This window comes from Platichthys flesus, chromosome 8 (genome assembly GCF_949316205.1).
Source record: "Platichthys flesus chromosome 8, fPlaFle2.1, whole genome shotgun sequence".
NCBI classification, from domain to species: domain Eukaryota; kingdom Metazoa; phylum Chordata; class Actinopteri; order Pleuronectiformes; family Pleuronectidae; genus Platichthys; species Platichthys flesus.
The window spans coordinates 20,490,394-20,514,352 of NC_084952.1; the positions used below are offsets into that span (position 1 = coordinate 20,490,394).

Consider the following 23,959-nt stretch of genomic DNA (forward strand, 5'->3'; position numbering starts at 1 on the left):
AGATATGAAACAGTGAAATGTAAGAGAGTGCAGTCACTGGAGCTGTATCTGCTTTCACTGCATGCTTCTTATCATGGTACATCACATTATGAAAGACTGGAGGGTCACTCAGTGTGTCAGTGTGTGTGTGTGTGTGTGAGAGTGTCTGTGTGTCATAGAAAATACAAATGTGCATATTGCACATGGCACAACAATGAGTGCAAAAGCAGGAATTTGCAACAAATCCAAGCGACTGAAGCTCTCTCCTATAAGCGTGCAGACACACACACACATACCCCCCCCCCACACACACACACACACACACATTCATACAAGCACAGTGCACAACTTTGTATTTGTATCTTAGTGAGGATGCTCATTGACAGAATGCATCCCCTGGACCCTTATCCTAACCTTAACCATCACAACTAACTAACTGATGCCTTACCCTAACGTTTAAGTCATTTTAATACTAAACACACTAAAATCAAGTCTTGACCCTCAAACAGACAATTTATAGTGGGTCAGAAAAGAGGACCAGTCAAAATGTCCTCACACTCAAATGTCTAGGCTCAAAATGGTCCTCACTAGGATATCTGTACTAGTACAAAGATGTGCACACCAAACCACACACAGACACAAACACATACACCCACACACACGCTTGTAACAGCAAAGTGCAGATGTTACTGACGAGTCAAAGTTAAGTCAGAAATTACTGGAGCTTGTAACATTCTCTGGGAATAAGACAAATAAACTCAAAATCACAAATACACAACCCTGTGCCAGCAGCAATGTAAATGTACTCGATTGTTTCCAGGCAGCTTTGCATTGTGCATTCCAGGAAACTTTAAAAGCGCTGTAGTAATGATGAATGAAGTATTGCTGAGTCGAGGCATCTGTCAAAATAATGGATGGAGTCAGTGAGAAATCCACTGTATATTAAAAGCTGGCAGAGCACATATTCCTGCCATGGTTTAACTCCTCTCTGTTTCCGAGATGGCAGTGAGTTTACACAAACTCATTCTGGGTGCTTTAATGCACCTCACAATCAGAGAGATCAGATAGAAACTCAGATATGTGCTCACGGTTTTATCCACCAGTCATGACCAGTCCTGACGCACTAATGTATCCCTGCTAGGGTTGCAAAATTCTGGGAATATTCAAAGTTGGAAACTTGCCATGGGAATTAACGGGAATATACGGGAATACACGAGCCCTGAGGAAACTTTGGGCACTTGACTATATGCTTCTGCATCTTTACATCGTTCTAAATACATAGGTCTTTGCATCATATTTGCAAATGTACACAGCTTTTCCTTCTACATTATCTGGGGTGAAACGTCTCCACACATGAGATAGTGGCATTGTTCTGTAGAATAAGATGAGAAAAAAGCTTGTAAAAAACACTAATGCAATGCCAGAGATGTAAATAGTTAGCCAAACAATTTGAATCGTCTTTAAAAATATTTTTTACGATTAATGGATAAATTAATTGAAAGAGGCTAAATGAACAGATGAACAATCCCCATCAGCATGCTTATATATTTCCCACAGTAATATCATTGAAACTTACCTGACTAGTCCTGTTCACTACAGGCAGGCCTCAATAGCCCTGCTGTAGTGAACAGGATGCTGGAAATTTACCGGAGAATGTTCACCCCTTTGCAACCCTAATCCCTGCATCCTTCATTCATTCATTCTCCCATCAGTGACAGTAACACTGTGACGTAATAAAGAGGATTTTTACCTTCAGACCACTTCAATATGTCTAGGTCTCCTGTAAAAACGGCTCCACGTTGGAAATACAGCCATTGAAGTAAAGATTATGATCTGAAATTTACAACCACATTTAGTCCCGTTCAAATCTTTTCCCCTTGAAACCCCACACTGACTGTGCTGCTGTCAGCTGCTCCAACCACCTTCAGCAATGGGAAATCCACAAGCTGCGACACCATCAAACCAGTTTTACTTTAATCTATCCCAACTGAATCGTTACTTTTACAATCCTAGGGATGTGCCGACATCAGACTGAGCAGGAGGTTACTAAAAAACCAGGGTGTGATGATGTGGATGTGCTCACGTCCGTTTTGCCACTGAACCCAGTCGTCAGTGGCCAAATCACATTTTCACCAAAGCAGCTCATCCTGCAGAATCATTTCAAAACCATAAACTGAAAGAACAAGAGATACGTATCTTCCACTCGTTCATGCATGAGCTGTGTCCTACCTGTCACTTTGAGCTGTGTTGTCCGCCGCACCACTCTCGATCCATACTGTAACTCACAGGTGTAATTTCCCCCGTCGCCCTCCTCCACCTCGGGTATCCACAGGTGGGTGGTGTTCAGCATGATGGAACTCCTCCATTCAACCCGCTCACACTCCTGACACACAGACAGAAGGGAAGCGTTACAATCGTCTGGACATTCATGTATAAGGAACGGCTCTGAATAGCTGCTTACGGAAAAGCACTAAAATCTCCTGAAATGATCCAGAGGGGCTGTGTGTGAGAATCTAAGTGTCTGAGTCACTTGCTCCAGAGGTTTTCCAGGCTTTCCCCTACCAGCCACTGGGTAGAACCTCTGCAGAATGTCTGAGTGAGCCCATGTGAGAACACAGTTGAAGATTAAAGGATACACCGCAAGCAAGTGGGCATGTTCATGACGTTCTAGCATAGGACAAATGGGAAAAAGAGTTGACACACACGTAGATATCTTTGCGAACGCATCTGACCAGGTTTTCTCCTACGGTGTTCCTTATGTGTGAAAGTCAAACTTGGGACATGTTGCACGGACATTTTCTGCAGTTCATATCTGAGATAGCGTTTGTGTGTGTGTGTGTGTGTATGTGTGTGTGTGTGTGTGTGTGTGTGTCATACCTTGTACCAGGTCATATGTGGCTGCTTGTACGGAGCCATGTAGTCCTCTATATCAGGGCAGGTGACCATTTTGCTGTGAGTTATCTCAGCTTTCTCCAGGTGGCGGATTTTGCTGCTGAAGCACCTCCCCTCATCGCTCTCCTCCACTGTCATCGACATGGACACTTTCATGCAGTATGTTGAGTTCCTGAAAAGTTTACAGACAAAACAAAGAGAATGTGTCTTTACTATTGTAGGAGGCTGCAGCGTATCATCCGTTCTGCTGAGAAGGTGATCGGCTGCAATCTGCCATCTCTACAGGACCTGTTTGCCTGGAGTACCCTGAGGCGTGCTGGTAAGATTGTGGCGGATCCTTCCCACCCGGGTCACAAACTCTTTGAGGTTCTTCCCTCGGGCAGGAGGCTGTGGTCCATCAGGACCAAAACCTCCCGCCACAAGACCAGCTTCTTCCCGGCTGCAGTTGGCCTTATCAACAAGGCCCGGGACCCCCACCTGACTCGGGCTTTTATTCCCCCCCCTCACATTAAGGATGTGTTAAATTAACACATTATATTATATTATACTGCATTAGATTGCATGTTACAATCTGACACTGTTCACTGTCTTGCATCTTGCATTTCACTTTTTATTTCACTTTTTATATCTTTTATCTTTTATCTATTATATATATTAATTTAGATATGTTTATGTCTAAATAAATGTTACTTTGTATAAATATTAAAAAAGGGAGTAAATAAGAAGTAAATAGTGAGTAAATATATATTGTTTCATTTTATTGCTTTTCTTATGTGTGTTGTATTTACTGTGTTTTTATGTTTTTATGTTTTCTATGTTCATTGTATGCACCAATAACCACAGCAAATTCCTTCTAGGTGTAAACCTACTTGGTATAAATACATTCTGATTCTGATTCTGATTCTGATTATGTTCCTCTACTCACACTGTCATACATTTAAACATTACAAAATGCAGAGCTCTTGAAAGAAAAATCACCAAAAAAGTCTCAAGTTGAAGTTGTGGCTCTGAACTTTGTCAGCATCACCCACACGACACATAAGTGAGGTGTGTTTCTATGGCCTGTGCTGCAAACCGCTTGTGTTTGTTTTGAGAAGATTTGTTTATCCATCCAACGGGGAATGGCAACTGTGACAGGAGGGACTCAACACTGAAACATTGTCAATGAAACAGTATGTTTTCATGTAGACCATTTGGCACCTTTGTGGGTATTCTGGTGAAATTATAGGCCCTTCTGACATCTCAGTGTTTTGTTGACAACAGTGAAACCAGAGGAAATTACTGGTTGTACAACCTTCAGCGCCAACAAGCAAAACACTCTTTTATAAGAAAATTAAAGTCTGTAAAGGCCCAGTTTGAGGATGGGGTTGAGAGAAACGTCTTTTCCCTCTAGGGCCTGTTTCTTGTTTTGTCCTCATAGCAGTTGCTGAAAGGTCAGTTGTCATTCCAAATAAAGAGACTGCAGGTTTTACTTATTGAAACAATGGCTCAATGACTCCATCAACAACCGACTCCAGTCATCAGGAATCTTCTCGTTTAAACTGTGACCATTAAACATTTAGGGGTTCATCCTCTTTTCGTCACATTTAGGATAATTCCCATTGTCAGCTGGTACTTACTATTGTAATGAATGAGTTTACCATTAACCCTGGTGTCATAACTATGGGACAAATTTCAGAGATCAGTGTCATAATATAATATTTAGGAACCCAATTCCATAGTATTGACCAATATTACACAACCAGGGACATCTTTAAAAAAGATGTTTAAACACATTTTAATGTTGCACAAAACTGAGTAAGGAAAAGGGTTAAACCAATATTAATCTATGTTTATGAACAAGGACTATGTTACATGGACACCAATATTTTGATTATTTCTTATAATTATTAATATATTTATAAATATTTCTATTGTTGTTGACATGTTACAGAGCGTAGTAAGGTTATGACTCACATCATCATGTCATCTACACCATTACCATGTTATTACACCAGTTTATAAAACCTAGCTTGAAAAAGATTAACTTACAATGTTACCGTGCACAATTTTGAGTGTTTTCTTCCACATTTTGCAAAAGGTAGTTTTGTTACAGGACACATCTTTATTGTTAATTTTATTGTTTAATTGGCCTCATAAAACTCTTTGTACAAGAATCCCACTCTAGGCGCCTGCTCAGGACTAACGACTGACTCTTAGTTAACTAGCGAGCAACAGGAGGGTTTTGCTGCGTGAAGAGCAAAACATTTCACACAGGAGTGAGTGGAGAATCGATACAAAGCTAAAAAAGAGAGTGACTATTTGACTGACATTCATCAGGTACCCAGAGACACAACTCCAAAAAAATGCTAAAGTTGCTCCACCTCTGTTTGATGTGTAAATAGAGAACTGCACCCTGGTGGCAAGAAAAATTAAATTAAATTAAATAAATTAAACATTAATGTTGTTATGGTACAATGAAGATACGTATATATTTTTGGGGCAAATGAGAAGTAGTTAGGGTAGATTGGTAGGCTGTGTAAGAATACAGTGACTTGTTAATTGTGTTGTTGCTCTACTCTTTTAATGATGATATTTGAAGTGTGACAGCATGTCCTTGAGACGGATTACCTCATGCTATCAACAGAACAAACTTTGGAGATGGTTAGGATTTGTATGATGCAATGTGGTTTCAACGCCACTCTGGATTTGAAGTCTTAAATTTGGCTGAAGGTGATCGTAAATGTTTGTGTAGGTCTTCCTGTGTGTGTTCGGCCAAGTTCACCTCCAGACACAAAAGAGCACATTGATCTCTCTTTCTTTCTACCTCACCCATGTGCGCGCACACACACACACACACACAGGACTCAGCTATTGTCCCCTTACCACAACCTCTCATCTAAGTGGATCAAAACCACTTATCCCATCAATGCTGCGTATCTCTCTACGTGTGTGTGTGTATGTGTGTGTTTGTGTGTTGTACAGGGGACGCAGGGTTTCTTTAGTCACTGACCAGGACCACCGATTATTGAACTGGAGGCCTGCAAAGCCTTTTATCCGTCCATCCCTCAGCTACTCTCCTCATCAATCCATCTCTAGGCTGCAGCATCTTGTTTTCTCCTCCACTGATTCACTTACCTTTACCTTCTCATGCCCCCATCTATCTGTGTATCTCGCCCTCTGACACACAGATCATCCAGCCTTTCATGAACCGCTAACATTGTTACCTCTGCCCAAAAGGTTATCGTTTCAACCCTGTAAGTTTGTCTGGTGGTTGGTTGGCTTGTTTGGGTGAATGTTTGATTGTCAGCAGAATTTTGATAAAAACCCCTGAACAGATTCCCATAAAATTTTGAAGGATGCAACATGGGCTGACCCCAGAAGCCGTTAAATTTTGGAACAGATTTGGAGAAATTGGGCAGATCCGTCATTATGAAATTAGAGTTTTTTCGACATTTTCCTCTACGAAATATTTAATGGATGAATGGATGATCACTGGATCTTGATCAGAAACATTTGCCATATTTTTGGGACCGGTGTCTATGAGTGTGTTCAATTTTGTGTGTATTTGGCAAATATAAGGGAATGTTGGGCTTTGGCATAAGTATGCACTCTACCAAGTGCCATTCTAGACATTTATATTACTCAGAGGCAGTGTCAATATTGTTAACAAAGACTAGACTAATGGTAGTAGTAAAACATCCATGTTTCACTGCAAAAACCCTGACTAAAATACAATAAAAGTAACAACCGGAAACTAGAAAATATAGTGAAATTCCCCATTTTATGAAACATAGACATGTATATATATATATGTACGATCACATTTAAAAGAAATACCAAGAATATGTTCATGCATGTACACATTTGTTGGTACTTCTGCATATACGGGTGTTTTCATCAGAATGGGGGACAGTAGCCCTGACCACTGAATATTGACAGACACACATACAGTATTGTATACAGACACATGGTGCACTTTCTGATTCTATAGTAATTTGGGTTATAATGAGTTTGGTAGAATCTGATAATGATCTAATTAAGTGATGTTACAAGTTTATTCTAATCTTTACTATAATTGGTAAAAAAAAATGATATTTGAATGTTAAAAACTGAGACAATGCAGTGAAACAGAGTGAGGCATTCTGTCATGATTCAGGACACCAAGCTTGAAACCGAGACAGTCGTGGAATAATGGAAAACTATATTAAAATAACAATGAGTCAGTGCTGTTTTTATCTCATGTTATTATCTTATTGCTGCTGACATCCAGTGCCCAAGAACCTCGGCCACTTCAGGTCTCTGAAATATGATGAGTTTTTTACTGCTTCTTTGGGTAAACCTAAACCACTGGCCTAATTCTATATTAGTGACTCTGGACTTGACTGAGGATTTGAATGTGGATACCTGGGCGGAGTCTCAGTTTGACTTTTGGTCGGGCTCGATTACATTGGCTGGTCTCTCTTCTTCGACAGATTTGGACAGTTAATCCCAGCCAGAGCTGCACTCTCTTCTCGTAAGTAATGTACATTCAATTATGTGTGAAAATGTATGACATATACATAAATCACATGATCATTTTTCACTAGAAATTATGAACTATCTAAATTCAAACACGACTTTGGTCGTCACTTGCAACGTCCCTAAAATAGAAACACTTCCAAAAGCAGAAATGGATTTTATGTAAAAGTGCCCTTTCATCTTGTTGCTGTTATGATGCTGTTGTTCACATCTCTGCCAGTGACACACACTGAACTGAGATGATCTAAACTGAGGAGAAGTGAAGCAGCTTCTATTGTCTCCCTCTTCGCTGCGTCCCTCCACATTGCCTTCTCTCCCCCTCTGCCTGTCCGACCCCAAAAAACTGATATAAATGCCAAACACTAAATGGTAAAAAACAGCATCAATGTAAAGAAGATATGTCTCATGACGATTCAATTAGACTGCAATGGAAACGCTGTGTCAGAAGCATTTAGCGCATGCTGTGCACCTCTTACGAATGCAAATTGTGTGGGTGTATTCATATCTGGCGCTGTGTGGAATACATTTAAATGTTTCAGTTAGTAAAATACCCCTGGAGTAGAAGACACTGAAGCATCCAATGCTTTACCCGCTGCACAGCCACACATCTGGTTTCTTTGTTGCGCTGTACTCTATTGACAAATGATCTTTACACCAATAGTAATGATTGACCTTGATATTGGAATTCAATATCATTTGTTTTTTTGGCCCAATTCCTGCTAGGCAAACCAGAGAAACCCAAATATTAAGGCAAAATGCAGGAGATAAATTAATGTAACCATACTCAAACTAACCCTTAACTGAGAACATAGCACCCACACCTAATTATGTTCATGCACTTTGTCTGAGACGCTTTGAAAAATGAATAAAAATGACTTATTAAGGACGAAGCAGATGGAGCAGAGTGAAAGTTCAAGCATTCACCAGAAGAAAAAGATAAGAACACATCATTTCATCCCACACATCTCCTGCATGTGTTGAGCATCACAGCAGCTCCTGTGTGTTTCCACAGACCGTCTGAGGTTGGAACTTCCCTTTAATTGGCGTCTTCCAAGAATTCAACGCAGGAATTCAAAGGTGTTGGGAATAAATGCATCAGTTTCCTTGCCAGCGGATGTGTCTGTAACATTCCTCCTTGATTCTAAGTCTCCGCAGACACGTGGCATTGCCCAGACAGAGCAGGCATGACAGATTAACGTTTCCATTTACGTGCACATTGTCCATGCATTTACGTCACTGTAGCTATCCATACTATTTAGAGAAGGCATTTTGACCCTGTGGAAATTACTCTCTTTGTTGTCAAAAACTAGATCCGAGGATCAATACCACTTTCAAGTCTGTTTGCTAAATAAAAAGGCAAGACTTGAGGCCCGGCTTGACAACCAGACGTAGCAGTTTTTGTGCTAAGTCGGGGTAACTGGCTCCGGACTTCTGATGTTTTCAATACAGATGGGTTATTGTCTAACTCTTGAAAAGGATGCAAATAATTTCCCCAAATGTCAAACGCTTAGTTTGGAGGGAAATGAAAAGGCAGTTTAATATTGTTGGCATACCCACGGTACACTGTAGAAGGTTAAATCTACTAATTAGGACTTGGTCTTTGTGGAAAAATTCTAGGCACTTTTTACAATGGTTTCCAAAAGAAATGACAATAAATCCCCCTGAAAGTAAAAGCTATTAACGGAACATCTCAGCCCTGAAGACAGCTGATAATAGGAATATCTGTCAAGAGGAAGGAGGAGGACATTTATGTGGCACAGGACTTTGTTAAGCAGACAGGGAAATGGCTGCAGGACACACAGCGACGAGAGAAGATTTCGAAGTACAAACAAATCGAGTTAATATAATGCTACATATCAGATTGTGTGGGATAGCATTTGTGGCTCTTCTTGATCTTATTTGAGATGTGTTTGCATTGCCTCGGGCTCTTTCATTCTCATGAGACGTGCACACTTTGCAGACCATCAAAGCAGTATAAACAGCACTAGTGTTTATCAGGATCACTTATGGGACACGTGTCCATGGCACTCAGAGTCTAATCTGTTTTCAGCTAACCCCCTCACTGTGCCTAGACTTGGCACTATATCTGTAGGAAATAGCATTACTGTGTTTTTTAAAAAATAAGCTGCGGTAATAAGATTATTGCATTCACATGAATAAAAGAATTTGAGTTATCTGTCGTGAGGACAGCAGATATGTTAAAGGGTCAGTTCCCTCAATTGCATGTTAGTGTTCTTTAGACTGAGTTAAGCTCTCACTGCACAAAATGTGACATAGAGGTTGTTTTGGAATAATGTGGATACAGCTATCCTGACAGCCGACACTAAAACCCACATATTGTCATTTCAGAGATGTGTTTATGTGTAAAAAATAACACACACATGTGATTTTAGGAGGTTTTATGTGTGAGACTATATTTTCAGGCCAGGCACCGTTAAGCAAACACCTATGGTGACAGTAGGCAGGTTATATGATCTTAGGAGAGTAGGCTCTCTGGTTACCTCTGCTTCCAGCCATAATGCTAAGATAGCTGTTTGCAGTAGTGTCATATTTAGCCTGTACATATTAAAGGTATTGTGGTATTAATCTTCCCAAGTAGATGAGTGAATGCATTACAAATATACATACCCACGTTTCTTCCTGATTTTATAATGCAGAAATTGACTCTACTGCGAATATCTGGTGGTTTCTTGTGTCATTTGTGTCTCTGCGTAGAAGTTTTGTAACAAATTTGACAAGTTAGTGCCAGTAAGACGGCTCCAGTGAAGCTGCATCCTGCTTTCATTGAGAGGAATTGTGAAATGAAAGCCTCTAATGTGAGTGGCTGACATCCATAACCCTTTATCAGCCTGTTTCTACATGTATCTCAAATTGTGTGAGGGTACCTATTGACTTAATGCATCCACTAGCCCCTAAGCCTTACCTCAATCTTCACAGATACGTTCCTAATCCTAACCTTAACTAGAATTCTAACCATGACCCTAATACCAAGCCGTACTCTTCAACCAGCAATTTCAAGGTGTGTCAGAGAGTGAGGACTGACCAAAATGTCACCACTGTCCCAGAATGACCCCACTCAATTGGTCAAATGCTCACAATGCATATCCTGACAAGTTCACAGACATTCAAACACTGTTTTTAGTGAGCTGTTGTTATCTTGTAAGAAAACGGTATTTGCTTTGAATAAAACATGGGATTTCAATCTCAGCGTATGTGCGTTCATGACTCCATATGTGCATGCATTAAGACAAATGAGGAATGTGTGCCAAGGCACACATAACAATGAAGTGCTACTGGAAACGGTTGCAAATCGAATTCTATATAAGTCAATTCAGATTAATACAATTATACAGTAGCTTGTTAGCGACACATTCTAACAATCCGCAATTTAAATTTTCCCTAATAGTCCTCCTCTCTGGATGTTCAAGTTGAAAGTGCTATTTGAGGCCCACTGGCACATACACAGCATATGCACTGACGCCATAAGGGTGTTTTTCATCGCTACACTCTGATCCTGACTGGGAGGGATTTCCATGCATCTGTTACAGTGTCCACAATCACTTCCAAAGTACCCTCAAGGAATGCCGCATCACCAGAAAAAAACTCTGGGCCCATTTCATTTTGGCTGGCTGCTCATTGTTCAAATTTGTGCACTGCCTGTATGTGTGTGTTTGTGCTTGCCCAAGAGCACTCTGCAATAAACGCAAATTTCCAATTATCTAAGATGCAAAATGAGCCACAAATTAGTCTCCAAATCAACTTACAATCCACCATATCCCCTCCGTCAATAAATCAAGCTCACCCTCCCTGCAATTACCCTCCTATGATCAGGGCAGGTTGCTGGAGGGGGTGTTGAATTATGGCGTTAATAGAGGGGGATGTATCCTGGGCAGCAGGCAGCATGTTTATACCTGGACGGAGCTGCAGATTAATTTGACTATCAATCTAACTAACAGGCAGAGAGAGGGAGAGAGAATGAGAGAGGAAGAGAGAGAGGGTGGATACCTGCGCATTCCTTCACACACACATTTCGGTACATGAAGGTATCCAAGCACAGATGCTCTTATAAATGTGAGTTTTAGACCATAACACGCTGGATATGTCACATTATAAATTCTGCTTATGCAGATTTTTTTTTGTGTTTAATTTAGGTGTTTCAATCAAAAAGCAATGACTGTGCTTTAATAAGCTAAAGTTTAATGGTATTATTCATGATCTGAGGGTTTTGAGAAATGCATTTCCTATTTCTTATATTTACGTTTACTGGAGTCAATCATCATTTACAGCAGTAGGTGTGACTATGTGACATTTCATTCCCCCCCTCATAAATGCTGAGTTTTCTAAAAATGTAAATGGCTTTGGACAAAATCGTCAGCTAAATGACATGTAATGTAATGTAATTTCAAGTCCTTTAAATTCCTCTCTAATTAGAAACAAATAATTGCATCACTATTTCCTGGAACATGTGAAACTTTACTAAAGATATTTGACCAAGCACATACACACACACAAACACAAACACACACACACACACACACACACACACACACACACAATGATGTTTGCCCAAGCTTTGGTCTCCATGAGATCTACTGGTCCTGACAAGGTCTGTGATTATAGCCTGTTTCAACTTAACATGACAGGTGAAAGTCAGCAAAAACCCGTTTGACACTGAAAGCTTTTCAATAGCATATTCTTAATGTCCTTCTTTGACTGGTTGTGATGCACATTTCTCTTCCTGCTTGAATCATCCTGCTGGTGATTCTGCACAGCAGCAGCTTTATCATGGACATTCTGCCAACAGGGTGAGACTGGACCTCTATGCACTCAAACACTAAAACTGCAGGAGATCAGATAGCATACATAACATGTACTAATGTTCCTTTAAAGTGACCACCAGCGTGACACCAAGCTACCCGAACTCCTTCAGTCAGGTATATTACTGTACCCTTCTCATCAACTACATTTTACAATAAACGACAACTAGACTTGTCAGTATCAGGCAAGACATTTATAAAACTGCAGCAGGATACTTCTCCCTCGTAAAAGAATGCCTCGAGGAACTTCCTCTTTTGACGGTACATAAATACCTACTATCACTCTGCATTACGTCATATTTCTTTATCTAAAGTCGTCTCATTTCCTCTGAGCTCATGACCTGCTGCTATCTGCTGCCTTGTGGCAATAATTCTGAGGGTCTATACTCAACTTCTTGTATTTTATTTTTTTGACAAAAGCTTCTGTCAAACAAACAACATGTTAGAGTATAACACCAAAGTCCACAATGAGTGACTGAGCAGGGTCATTTCAAGGCAATATGTCTCTTGAAGGGTTAAAAACAAGCTAAAGTATGACTTAATGAGTGAGATCACTGATCCACGTCTTCATGAAGGACACTTGGACAAGGGCTGTGGATGTTGTGGTGATCAAACCACCACCCTGGCTTTACACAGTACTCTTTCTAACACAGGACCAGTCCGACACACAGGTGTCTTGGTTTTTCACACCTCATCCCTTGCCCTCCTTTCTTCTCCGTCCCAGTCCTTTCCCTCCATATCTGCACCAATTCAGATCGTGTTTCAGAACACCTGAAAACCCCTTGAACATCAAAGTGTCAAAGCAGGGCCTACTTTTCCTTTTTTCCACACATGCTTTTTTTCAAAAGACTGGCCAGGGCAGCAGGCATTGGCACATGTTGGCTCACACTGGCAAGAGAGTGGTACCGACTCAATGGCTGCCAAGTCATAGAGGACTGCCAAAGAAACTTCAAATGACCGCTCCCTCCTTCTTTGCTCCTGTTTCACTCTCTCCTCTGCACTCTACTCTCTTAGTGCCATTGTCTCTTTTCTCTTCTTCTCTTTGTCTCTTCTTTTTTGACCGTGTGCCGTCTTTGTCTCTTGCTCAGATGTCTGTTAATCTGATAAAGGGAAAGGTTAAACATTTGGCTGGCTTTCGAAAATACCCTTGTGACAACTGTGTGTTTCTTGTGCGAGAATGTCCACAGAGAACGATATTTATCTATGTCTAATGCTCAGAGAGAGACAGTTGGTTTGGCTTGCTAGAAATACCACGGGGGTATAGCTGTGAGAGGAAGGGACACAGCGAGGTAGACATACTGTATCCACAGAAACAAAAGAGGAAAATCATCATTAGTAGTGAATGGGTATCACTCCTTCATGGGATGTGAGATGGAATAATGATAATTTTTTGTTGACAATCAGCAGTTTATTCTGTGTAGGAATCCACCAAGAAGCCATCAACCCATCTCAGAAGAATTTGTCAAATACCTAAAGATTAAATTTACAAATTTAACCATTTAAGCTTTTGATCTGCCATCTCCATGGTTTAAGGTGTTGTTGCAGGAATGCAACAGCAATTACTGATGATGATAGTTTGTAACCATGAGGAACAAAAACTCAACATCAACTGTTGGAAGGAGACCTGAAGTGAAGCAAATGGTGTTTTCAAAACTCAAACGATCCAACAGATTCTCCACCTAGGGTTCTTCACTGGTAGCCAAGGTTAGTGCTACATGACCTCTTCTGGAAGAAGTGGTGGTGACGTCGTAACTGTAAAGACCAGAGGTCATCTGCCAGAGCTTTTTTTTTTTACGTCCTAGTTTCAAAACATCTCAGTTTCTGCCTGTCCAGACACTAATAGGGATGAAGCCTCAGAGAAGATGATTATTATTCACATAGAAACAAAATGCCACCTCTTGGGAAAATGTAAATTTCATCATTTCTATTTAATAAATGTACAATGTAACTAAGAGGCTTGCCACACTCTCCCTCGGCCAATGCCTGGATGATGTCAACCAGAAGCTGGAAAGTGAGATAGATGACATCTGATAATACCAGCAGCATGTACAATATATAAAATGTTTTATGATATAGGTTGCATCGGAATAAACTGGCATCTAACCACTGGAATGGAACAATGTGAAACCACATTCAGCAACAGCATATTGACCAACAAGAAAAGAAGGTTGCTGCTCACATTGACCAGTGAGATGAACCAATGACATGTCTTAACCCAATGTTTCAAATAATTTACCTCTTCTGTCTTATTTGACCTGTCACAGTTTTGTAACATTTAATATTTTACACTTCTCATAATACCATTAAATGTGTCTAAGATATATGGAATTGCTCCATTGTTCAGCCCCTCCTTGCCCCAGGAGCACCACCTGGGTGGGCCGATGGACTGTCCAACATTCCATAAATCCATAAGGTTCAATCAAACAGTTGTCACCCCGTAGTCAAATATCCCTTCATCCATCAAACACTTAGCAGTGACTCCACCTACCACCGTGCCAGCAAACCAAACAGCCACTGACCCCCACCCAGCCGACTGTCCTGCCAAGATGTGGCCAAATGTAAAACCACCTTCCTAATCGACCTGCCAGCCAGGCAATTCACCGATTCACCATACCAGAGGCGATCCAGCTGACTAGTCAGCTGACTAGTCACTCATTTTCCCATACCGAAAACATGTAACATTTCAATCTATTGCAGTCTGCTGAAGTGACGGCAAAGCCAGAGGCATGAAATCTCTCATCTCACGCTACCTTGTTCACTATCTAACACTCATTATTTTGTTCTCCCAGAGTCCTTCTCTCTATCACTGTGTCCTCTGTTTTTCTCATCCCTCGTCCTCTGCCTTGTGTGTGTGTGTGTGTGTGTGCGTGAGTTTGTGTGCGTGCCTCCATCTAGGTCCTGATTCCTTTTCTGTCCTGCTCACACCAAAAGTCGAGGGTCGCAGGAAAGAGGTTTGGTGCAGTCTTCCTCAAAGTGTTAAAGCTTCGAAAGTAAACACAGACTTCTCACTGTGTGTATCAATCTAGGTGTGTGTGTGCGCGTGTGTGCGCGCTGGTGTCCTAATCATAGAAGGTGTATGAGTCTTGGGTATTCGCAGCATGCCCTCTCCCCAACTGAGGTCCTTATGCCTGTGGAGAAAATGGATTTTTCTTGCTTTTCTTTCATCCTCTACTCATTCCTCCATCTCTTTACCTCTCTCTACCTTTCCCCTTTTTCTCTATGTACAATTCACCCTTCTCTCTCTCTGTTAACTACTTTCTCCTTCTCTCTCCTTCTCTTTCAATAGTTTCACCTTCTCCCTGTGCACGTCCCTTTTCTCTGTACCTTGTGTCTCAGACAATGTTATTTTCCAGTTATTGTCTCCTGAGAGGGAATGTCACTCCCCCTTTAATGCTTGTTCACCTTTGGTTTTATAACATTGTCTACAGGTGGCACTCTCTCTCCAGCTCTTACAAACCCACTGTGCACTACAATACACACAAGGATAGACACAATGGATCAGCAATGTTTTCAACATCAACAGGCAATGGCCAGAACCCTGGATTCTAAATGAATATAATCATGTTTAATGAAGGACGGGTGGGGGTCAACATACTCTGGAGCCTTTTATCCCACAGAAAATCATTGTGAGAAGTATAAAAAAATAAAAACACAAACAAGCCACATTGCATTAACCAAGAATCAACACATGCTTACCTTTGAACCTAATCCCACGGAATGATTACATTTGAATACTATCCAATCTATTATTGGAGCCTGCTCAATATAAAGGTCCCACCGAACTGAGATTTAAATATCTAAAATAAATAACATTGACATAAACTGATGTATTCTTATATGGAGAGGAAAAAACATGACAAAACCTAGCAGTGTGTGACCAGAAGCACAATATCCACTGAAAAACAACTGCTACAAGACTATTTATCTGTGACTCGCTCGCTAACTTCTGAGTACTGTGTCTGCTTCAACTGTGTATGACTGTTCTCCTCTCCGGCTTGTGAAATGTGCATTAACAGAATGGGCCGTGTGTGTTTAGGGAGGCTGTTTGGTTAGTGGCAGGTACGCCAGGGTATCATTCGGTCTATAAAAAGTGATCGGTTATTTATATTACAGTCATTTAGATGACTTTATTTATTGCTGCTATTGATAATAGGGGATCTCCACGAATAAAAAATAAAAAAGATAGGGAGCCATGCAAGATGATGTTCCCACTCTTAATAACACCAACAAACCGCTGCGTGGTCAATTGTCTTGCTAACTGGGGGAGGCAGCAGTCAGGGAAAGCATCTCTCCATCTGAAAAACAAGCTCTGGATGTGGGCGCTGACTCACATCTTTAGTTTGACTCTAAGTGCCCCTCCACCATGTGTTGATTTCCCCAAGCAGCCTCTAAAACAGCAAATATTCTCTGAAGAGGCAGCAGTTTAAAATGTGTCTTTTTACTCACACTGATTTACTTGGTTATATCAAAGTGAAGGCGGCTGTGTGACCTCAGAGAGAATTACAAATATCTTTGACCAGCAGCGTCAGAACTTGGTGCAGACCGAGGGCATACAGCATGGATCAAAGATGCTCAGGCTTTCTGAAGAGGTTATTGAATGCTGAGTGTAAATTTAAATCATTTTGCCTAGGGGCCAACTGAGTACTATCAGGAATTCAAGAATCCACTTATATTTTTCACCCCAACAACAACAGCCTCTCATGATAACTTATTTTGCTTCATAAGATTCGTTTTAGAAGTCAACGCGATGAAGTAACTGCGCTGTGTCTCTTGGACCTAGCTTAGATCGCACTCTCTGAGAAGCCCAGCAAGGTCACACACATTGAGATACCCAAAGTGGTGGAATTTGAGGCGAGAAATGCTGAATTAAATTAAGGGAGACATAGTAATGAAATAAGTAAAAAAAACAAACTATGGAAGAAAGGGAAAATATATGTCTGTAGAAACCCTAATCATTTCCCGTTGACCCCATCTATCTTGGTTTGTTAATTCACTAGAGATGATATAGACATCCCATCACTCACTCTCTCTTTCTCTCTCACACACACACACACACACACACACACGCACACACATGTCTGACAAGTATGAGGCATGGACAGGTGGATGGGTGGATGGACTTGTGAGTGGAGGGATGGCTATATATGAATGCATAAATAGACAGAGGAGCAGAGGTAAAACCACAGCAGGGGATGGAGACCATTATAGATGTTGTTCCCATTGCTATGAATAAAGGATGCAAAGAATGACATCCTCATTGCTGCAATACCACAAGAGCAGCTATGTGGGAACATATTTTAGACTTCCAAGCTAGTGTCAGGTATATTTTGATGGAAAACATCACACAACATTTAGTTCTTGAACACCATCCTGTCTCTAACCTGTGCTGCCTGTAGACACACAGAGGTTATTTCTTGGAAATGATATGAAAATTCCACTTAACATTTTTACATCTGGATTTGATTAGACAGTCACTTATTTTCCAAACAACAAATGACTCTACTCTATGTTTTGTTGTGAGGAATGGATTATTTTCCAAACGGTTAAAGTGGCAAATCAAGACATTTTGAGAATTCATATGAAATTCTTTCCGTCGTAGACATCGTGTTTCTATTCAAGTAAACTGCAAGAACAAATATAATCACTGATGGTTGGATAGATTCTGACTCAATTCTATCAAGTCAAAGAGGTTTGGAGTTAATGGTGGGTGTATGGGTCACAGCTGTCACACCAGCGGGCAGGGTTCAAACTTAAGGTGTGTGTGTAGTTGGTTAACATTAAATGTAAATAAACATGTACTGTACACATGTCGCTTTGGATAAAAGCGTCAGCTAAATGAAATGTAATGTAATGTAATAATGTACACAAATTGACAGATCAAATTAATAAGGTATTATAAGAGACACTTTTTAGAAGGTTACACCCATTTTGTCAATTTAAGGTAGATAGTAGCTGCAACTGAGACTATTCTGATGTTTTTGGGGTTAAGGCGGTCAGAATGTGAGGCTCCTCCCACTGATGGTGGGATTAAATAAAGGAAAACTCACAGTGATGTCCAAACAACAGCAGCAACCGCTGTACTTCAGACCAAGGGCAAGGGATACATTTACATCCCCACACATTGAAGATACAGGTTTCTTATGGTATAGCACCCACAGGGTAGCAGCTCCAGGGAGGTGGTGCTGTTCCTCTATATATGTGTGTGCATGCGTGTGTGTGTGTGTGTTAATAAGAAACCCTGAGACAATGACAGACACCAAGCCCTAATTAGGTTGTCATGCTGAGAGAGCGAGGATAAGATAGAATGAGAGAGAGAGAGAGAGAGAGACAGAAAGGGAGTGGGAGCTTATTAAGGAGGATAGGTGTCAAGCTCTGGCAGGAAAAGGAGGTGGGATGAGAGCAGAAGAGGGGGAGGGCGATGAAGTGGGGGCAAAGAGAGTCAGTAGCAGACAGGGAAAAACAGAAGAAGTACGAGCGGGGAGAGAGAGAGAGAGAGAGAGAGAGAGAGAGAGAGAGAGATAGAGCGGGAATAAGAGGTGGATGCAGAAAAATGAAAAACAGGAAGTTAAAGGAGAACCAGAAGCAGAAGATGGTGGCAGCTGGTGTGATGAAGGGAGATGACATCAGTGTGGGCGAAGAAAAGGAGTAGGAGGGAGAAGGTGACGGAGGGGGGGAGAGGTGCAAGGGGAGAAGGCGCAGATGCCAGAGGGGTCACATGCAGAGGAGGAGGAGAAACAGGATCAAGTGGAAAGGTGACGTGGTCGAAGGGTGACTTGTGGCCCACGGCAAGAGGAGATCAGTTCATTTGCTTGAGCAAATCACTCTCTGTGGTTAATGAATAAATTATCTCACAATAATCTTACTATCATATTCTTGTCCATTATCCCCGTCAGTTATTACAGCGCACTGACCAGAGTAACATGTACACGGCAAAATCGCTGCAAAAAAAGATTATTGGGGGGGGGAAGCAAAGGATAAGGTTAGATGAGGGGAAGTAAGATAAGATAAGATAAACCGGGGACATTGAAATTGTTCCAGCAGCAAGTCGGCAGTCAAACATACACATCAGTAAGTAATAAGTAAACATGCAATGTTTAGAAATGTAAGGAAATCTAAAAACATTTAATTGGAATGAAAACTAATAAATCAGACAGGTTGTATTTAATATTAAAACCCACTATATTAATGAGATAAAACTGTCGCTAAAGCTTAAAAAATGCACGAAAGGGAAGTTTGACTGTTTTGCTTCTTCTCTGCAGTGGGTGTGAAGGCTGTGAGATTGGATCCTCTGTCTGCTCCTGTGTCTTTCCCTAGAATCCATGTTAATATGTACAGTGCAATAGTATCGCATGGTCACCAAATAATTCTTGATAATACTAGATTGCTCTCAGTCAAGTGCAAATCTCTGCCAAGGCCTGACGTTCCTCCTATGAAATCTCATCTAAATTCTCTAAATCTAGATTTTTACCTCTGCACCAAAACACACACTCCTAAACAGTGGCAGATTTTTTCATCAAGATCCATGAATTATTCTCTGGGTAACAAATGAAAATATTGAAAAACACTTCATCTCCCAGAAGATGAAAAAACCTCCTGGATCAGCAACAGGTGGTTAGTTCGTCCGGGACCTATACTGCTTCCTTCCACCAGGTTTGGTGAATATCTGTTCCTTTTTGTTGTGTGTTTTACTGCTTACAAACAAACAAGGGTGAACAAATAACCCCCCTGGCAGAGGTATGACTGATCTGTAGTCTGAATTGAGTCTATTTTCCATAAATGGACTACAAATAAAAGTAATCTGCTGGTCTGTGTTTCAATCCTGTTCCGAGCCCCAGACTTGTGTCGTCTCTTTCTACTCCACTGTCTACTACAGTGTAAATCAGACCTCTAACCTTATCCTGAATAAATCTCAGAGTACATAAATCATCAGCAAGGAAGACATACAATAACACAATTATATACTCAAGGCTATAATTACATAGTTCGGTTAAAACAACAAAGTTTCGAATACAGGTTGACTATAAAAGAAGACGATGACCTGCTCCCTAACAATTATGGCTAATTATGTTCTTTACAGAATTGGAAGGGGGTGGATGTACTCTCTCTCTCGCTCACAACACACACACACACACACACACACACACACACACACACACACACACACACACACACACACACACACACACAAGTCTTGTTCTAGGCTACAAAGCCGCGTTATTCCCTTAAACACAATCTCAGTAACTCCCACACAAAGACAGGCTTCTCCCTGAATTTGGGACTCAGGCCAACATCTACCAAACTGGTAGAATAGACAGAATAGACCTCAGCAGATGTGATAGAGTAATGACATGATTACTTTTTTAATTAATTTCTTTCAAGATGAATATATTTTCTGATGATAAAAAAACATTATTTTTGAATACCAGTCCTTTGTGTGTGTGTGTTTTTTTGATTACTGACGGCAGGGAGCTCCTCTTTTGACTCAAAAGGGAGGCTGAGCACTTTTGAAATCTCACATTCAGATAATAAAAAAGTAGTTGGGCTTCTTGCCCGTGCAATGCAAATGGCTCCTGAGGGTTAGAGACAGAACACACAGACAGAGACATCTTTTCCAAGGCTGCTCCCATGTGACCGCATCAACAACACTGAGGCAGCTCCACTAGAACTGCTGCAGGTCAGAGTCGGGCCAAATGTATTTATTTTGCATGATGGTAAAATTGTTTTAGTGTTTATTTAGTCATAGGAACCCGGGCTGCAGGAGCTGGAAGTGCAGGTTCAGAATACCATTTGTGATTTCGCTCAGTGTACCCTGACCTGGCTCCTGTCTGGGGAGAGGAGCGGTGTCTATGGGATATTACCAAGTTTTATCAACTGCTGAGCCATAAATATCCAAAATCCTGCTTCCTTAAATCTAGGTAGTAACCCTAACTTACCTTAGTACACAGGTGTAGAATCCATTATCTTCCATTTCTGCAGATCTGAACCAGATGGAGTCGTCTTCTTTACTCAGCCTGTGGCCTGAGAAAATGATGGGCTCCTAACAACATGCGACACAAATTACACATCAGATTAGGAAATAAAAGAAAGGGCTAGTTTTTAGCTAACGTGGGCATAACAAATCTTCTACAGGGTTTGTACTTCAACACTCATCTCGAGAAGTCTAAAAATTACCTCTGAGAGCTTTTCAGTGGCAGGAAATATGATAAGTGGCAAAAAAAAGATTGCCTTTTAATCTAAGTGGTGGTAGTAGGTGTATGATACAAAGTTAACCAAACATTGTTTAACTGTTAGTTCAAAATAGAAATAACATTTCAATTTGATGGTTGTGTTCATCAGCCTTGGACGTCCATACAGAACTACCTGATCAGATTTAGTTCAAAGTGTTATTGTCTCACCTCTGCATCTCCTTTGTTCTTGTACCAGATGAGGCGCAGCTTGGCGTTGGTGGCCATGGTGTAGTTGGTTCTGATGTAACTGTAGAACAAGGCACATTTGACCCGAACAGGCTCGCCTGCCAGAACATGGTACGGCTTCAGATCCACGGACCAGTCTATACATCCATCCACTGTAAGGAGGGAGGAAAGGGAGAGGAAGTTTACTACTGAGAATGAAGGAGCAGATCAAATGGATGTAGATTATATTACAGTGGATATACTAATTTCTCTACTTTCAGCTGCAGCAGAAACAGTGACACAGAGAGTGGAAACTGTTATGGGTTGGAAAGTGAAACAAAAAGTAATTAAAGCATGTATATAAGACATAAAATACATATTTATACCGAAGAGATTAAAAAAATAGAGTGTGTGAGAGGGACATAAAGAAACTATTTGATCTGCTGTCTTTGGAAATATTTTGTTGTTTGCTTTCGAGGCAAAAAAGAAAAATCAATAATAAATTTGACTGTGTGATTGTGTTTGGGGAGAATATGACAGAGGATTGAAAGAGATGAATAGAAAAAAGAAATTCCCAATGCTGATGGCATAAACAGAGTAAATTACACTATTACACACAAAAAAAGGCAGATTTGTATGAGCTACTGAACTGATGAAAATTGACACTCTACAAAGGAGGACGACAAATCTCCACCTTCTTAAATGTACAAAAATGAAGCCACAATATCTTAAATTCGGGCTCTGCTATCTCGACCTGGTGACATAATTCGGGGCAATACTTGACCAATCATGAGTCAGTCCCAGCTGTCAATCATGACGTTTCATCCAGTTAAATAGCATCAAATAGCTAATTAAACCAAATGTACGGGAGAAAAGAACACTTGAACAAACACAACTGTGATAAGAATCACCTAAAATGACAGAAACTATCGATTAAAAAATTTGACGTATCCTTTGATTTTTCTGTTTGGTTCATGTCCCATCCGCTAACATGGAGGAGGCAGGGTTCCTGACCTATATTGCAATCAGCCACCAGGAGGCCAATGCCTTCATATCATCAAACTGATAGAGAGAAAAGAAGAAAGACAGAGTGAATGTGTGACAGAAGTAAAGGTAGCAAGATAAATAAAAGAAGACAAAGAGGTCCAGAGCAAATGGAAAGCGAGAAAGAGAAGTCGGGCCGTGTATGGCGGCGATATCAGGGTGAGACCAGGTCAACGGGAACAAACACAGAAAACGTTGTACATGAAAGACACAAAGGAGCCAGTGAGACGTGGAGGTCAGGGCTAAAAACGACAAGGAGCTTCCCCGACTTTGTCTTTTGTCCTCTTTTTCTCTTTTCTTCTCTTCTTCCCCTGTTTTTCTTATTTCCATCTGATGGTCTGGGGCTCAGATAAATGTGTTCTGCTTTAACTGCAGCCCTTCAAGCACTTGCCCCTCATGCCTCCGCTCTGAATTACGGCTTCTATCCTGCAGCATAAAGCCTCTGGATCTGTCACACTCCCCAGAAATACCTCCTGATCCTCACAACTCCATTGTTTGCATTTTGCTTGTTAGTTAAGCATGTATCACTGGCAGCAGGCACTGTGTAGACAAGACGTGTGAATGTATATAAAAACGCTGTATGAATATGAAAGAAAAAATGAGTGAATTAGAGGATCTACTTTTATGTTGGTAAAATCTTTTTATAGGTGCCTGATTGACACAATTTACCACCGACGTCACCATTTTTTTTTCACATTAACAGTTCACAAAGACACACACTGCAAGGTCACAATGTTGTCATAGGATACATGTTGCCGGAAAAGTCAAATGGAGTATTCTATTCAAATTCAGAGAGGTCCAGAGAGAGAACATTTCCTGGTTAATAATCATCCGATTCAGGCTGTATGTTAACAGTGAGTCCACGTGATTGTTCTGTGCACAGTGTGAACTCGAACAGACAGTAGCCAAAGCAGCGGGGATCCCCATGAGACAGATTTAGCAAAATATAAACAAAAAGGACGCGGCCAAGAACACAGAGGAGTGGATTCAGACATTCAGCAGGGTTCATCGTTTATCACACTGCTGTCGCTTCTACGTTTTCTTTCAAAGATAACATTCTAATGAGACTTCTGACATTGCCCACACAACCCATTTCATTTGTTTTGTCGATTGAATTTTTTTGAAGGTTTCAGTTGTAAAACCTGCAGCAGTGTAACTTCCCACATTGATGCTGGGTGTAGTCGGAGGTGAAACAGGCAGTGATTAGCACTGTCGCCTCAATGGTTCCTGGTGGGAATCCTCCTCCGGAGCCGTGTCCTGCTTGGATCACAGCGGACATTTAGGCTAAAAGTCGAATTTGAATGTCTGGGGCTTACAGACATTTGGATGACACCA

General features: G+C 40.9%; 1 protein-coding gene across 1 annotated transcript in view; it reads right to left on the reverse strand.

Annotated features, from left to right (window-relative positions):
• The window catches only part of il1rapl2 (interleukin 1 receptor accessory protein-like 2), a 305,540-nt gene that overhangs the window by 120,838 nt on the left and 160,743 nt on the right, over nucleotides 1-23,959 (reverse strand). Inside the window, exons 2-5 of the mRNA XM_062394184.1 lie at nucleotides 21,584-21,753; nucleotides 21,122-21,225; nucleotides 2,857-3,043; nucleotides 2,209-2,362 (exon numbers count right to left, since the gene is read on the reverse strand). Of these exons, the coding sequence (XP_062250168.1) occupies nucleotides 2,209-2,362; nucleotides 2,857-3,043; nucleotides 21,122-21,225; nucleotides 21,584-21,753 (615 nt within the window). The remainder of the gene's footprint in view (nucleotides 1-2,208; nucleotides 2,363-2,856; nucleotides 3,044-21,121; nucleotides 21,226-21,583; nucleotides 21,754-23,959) is intronic.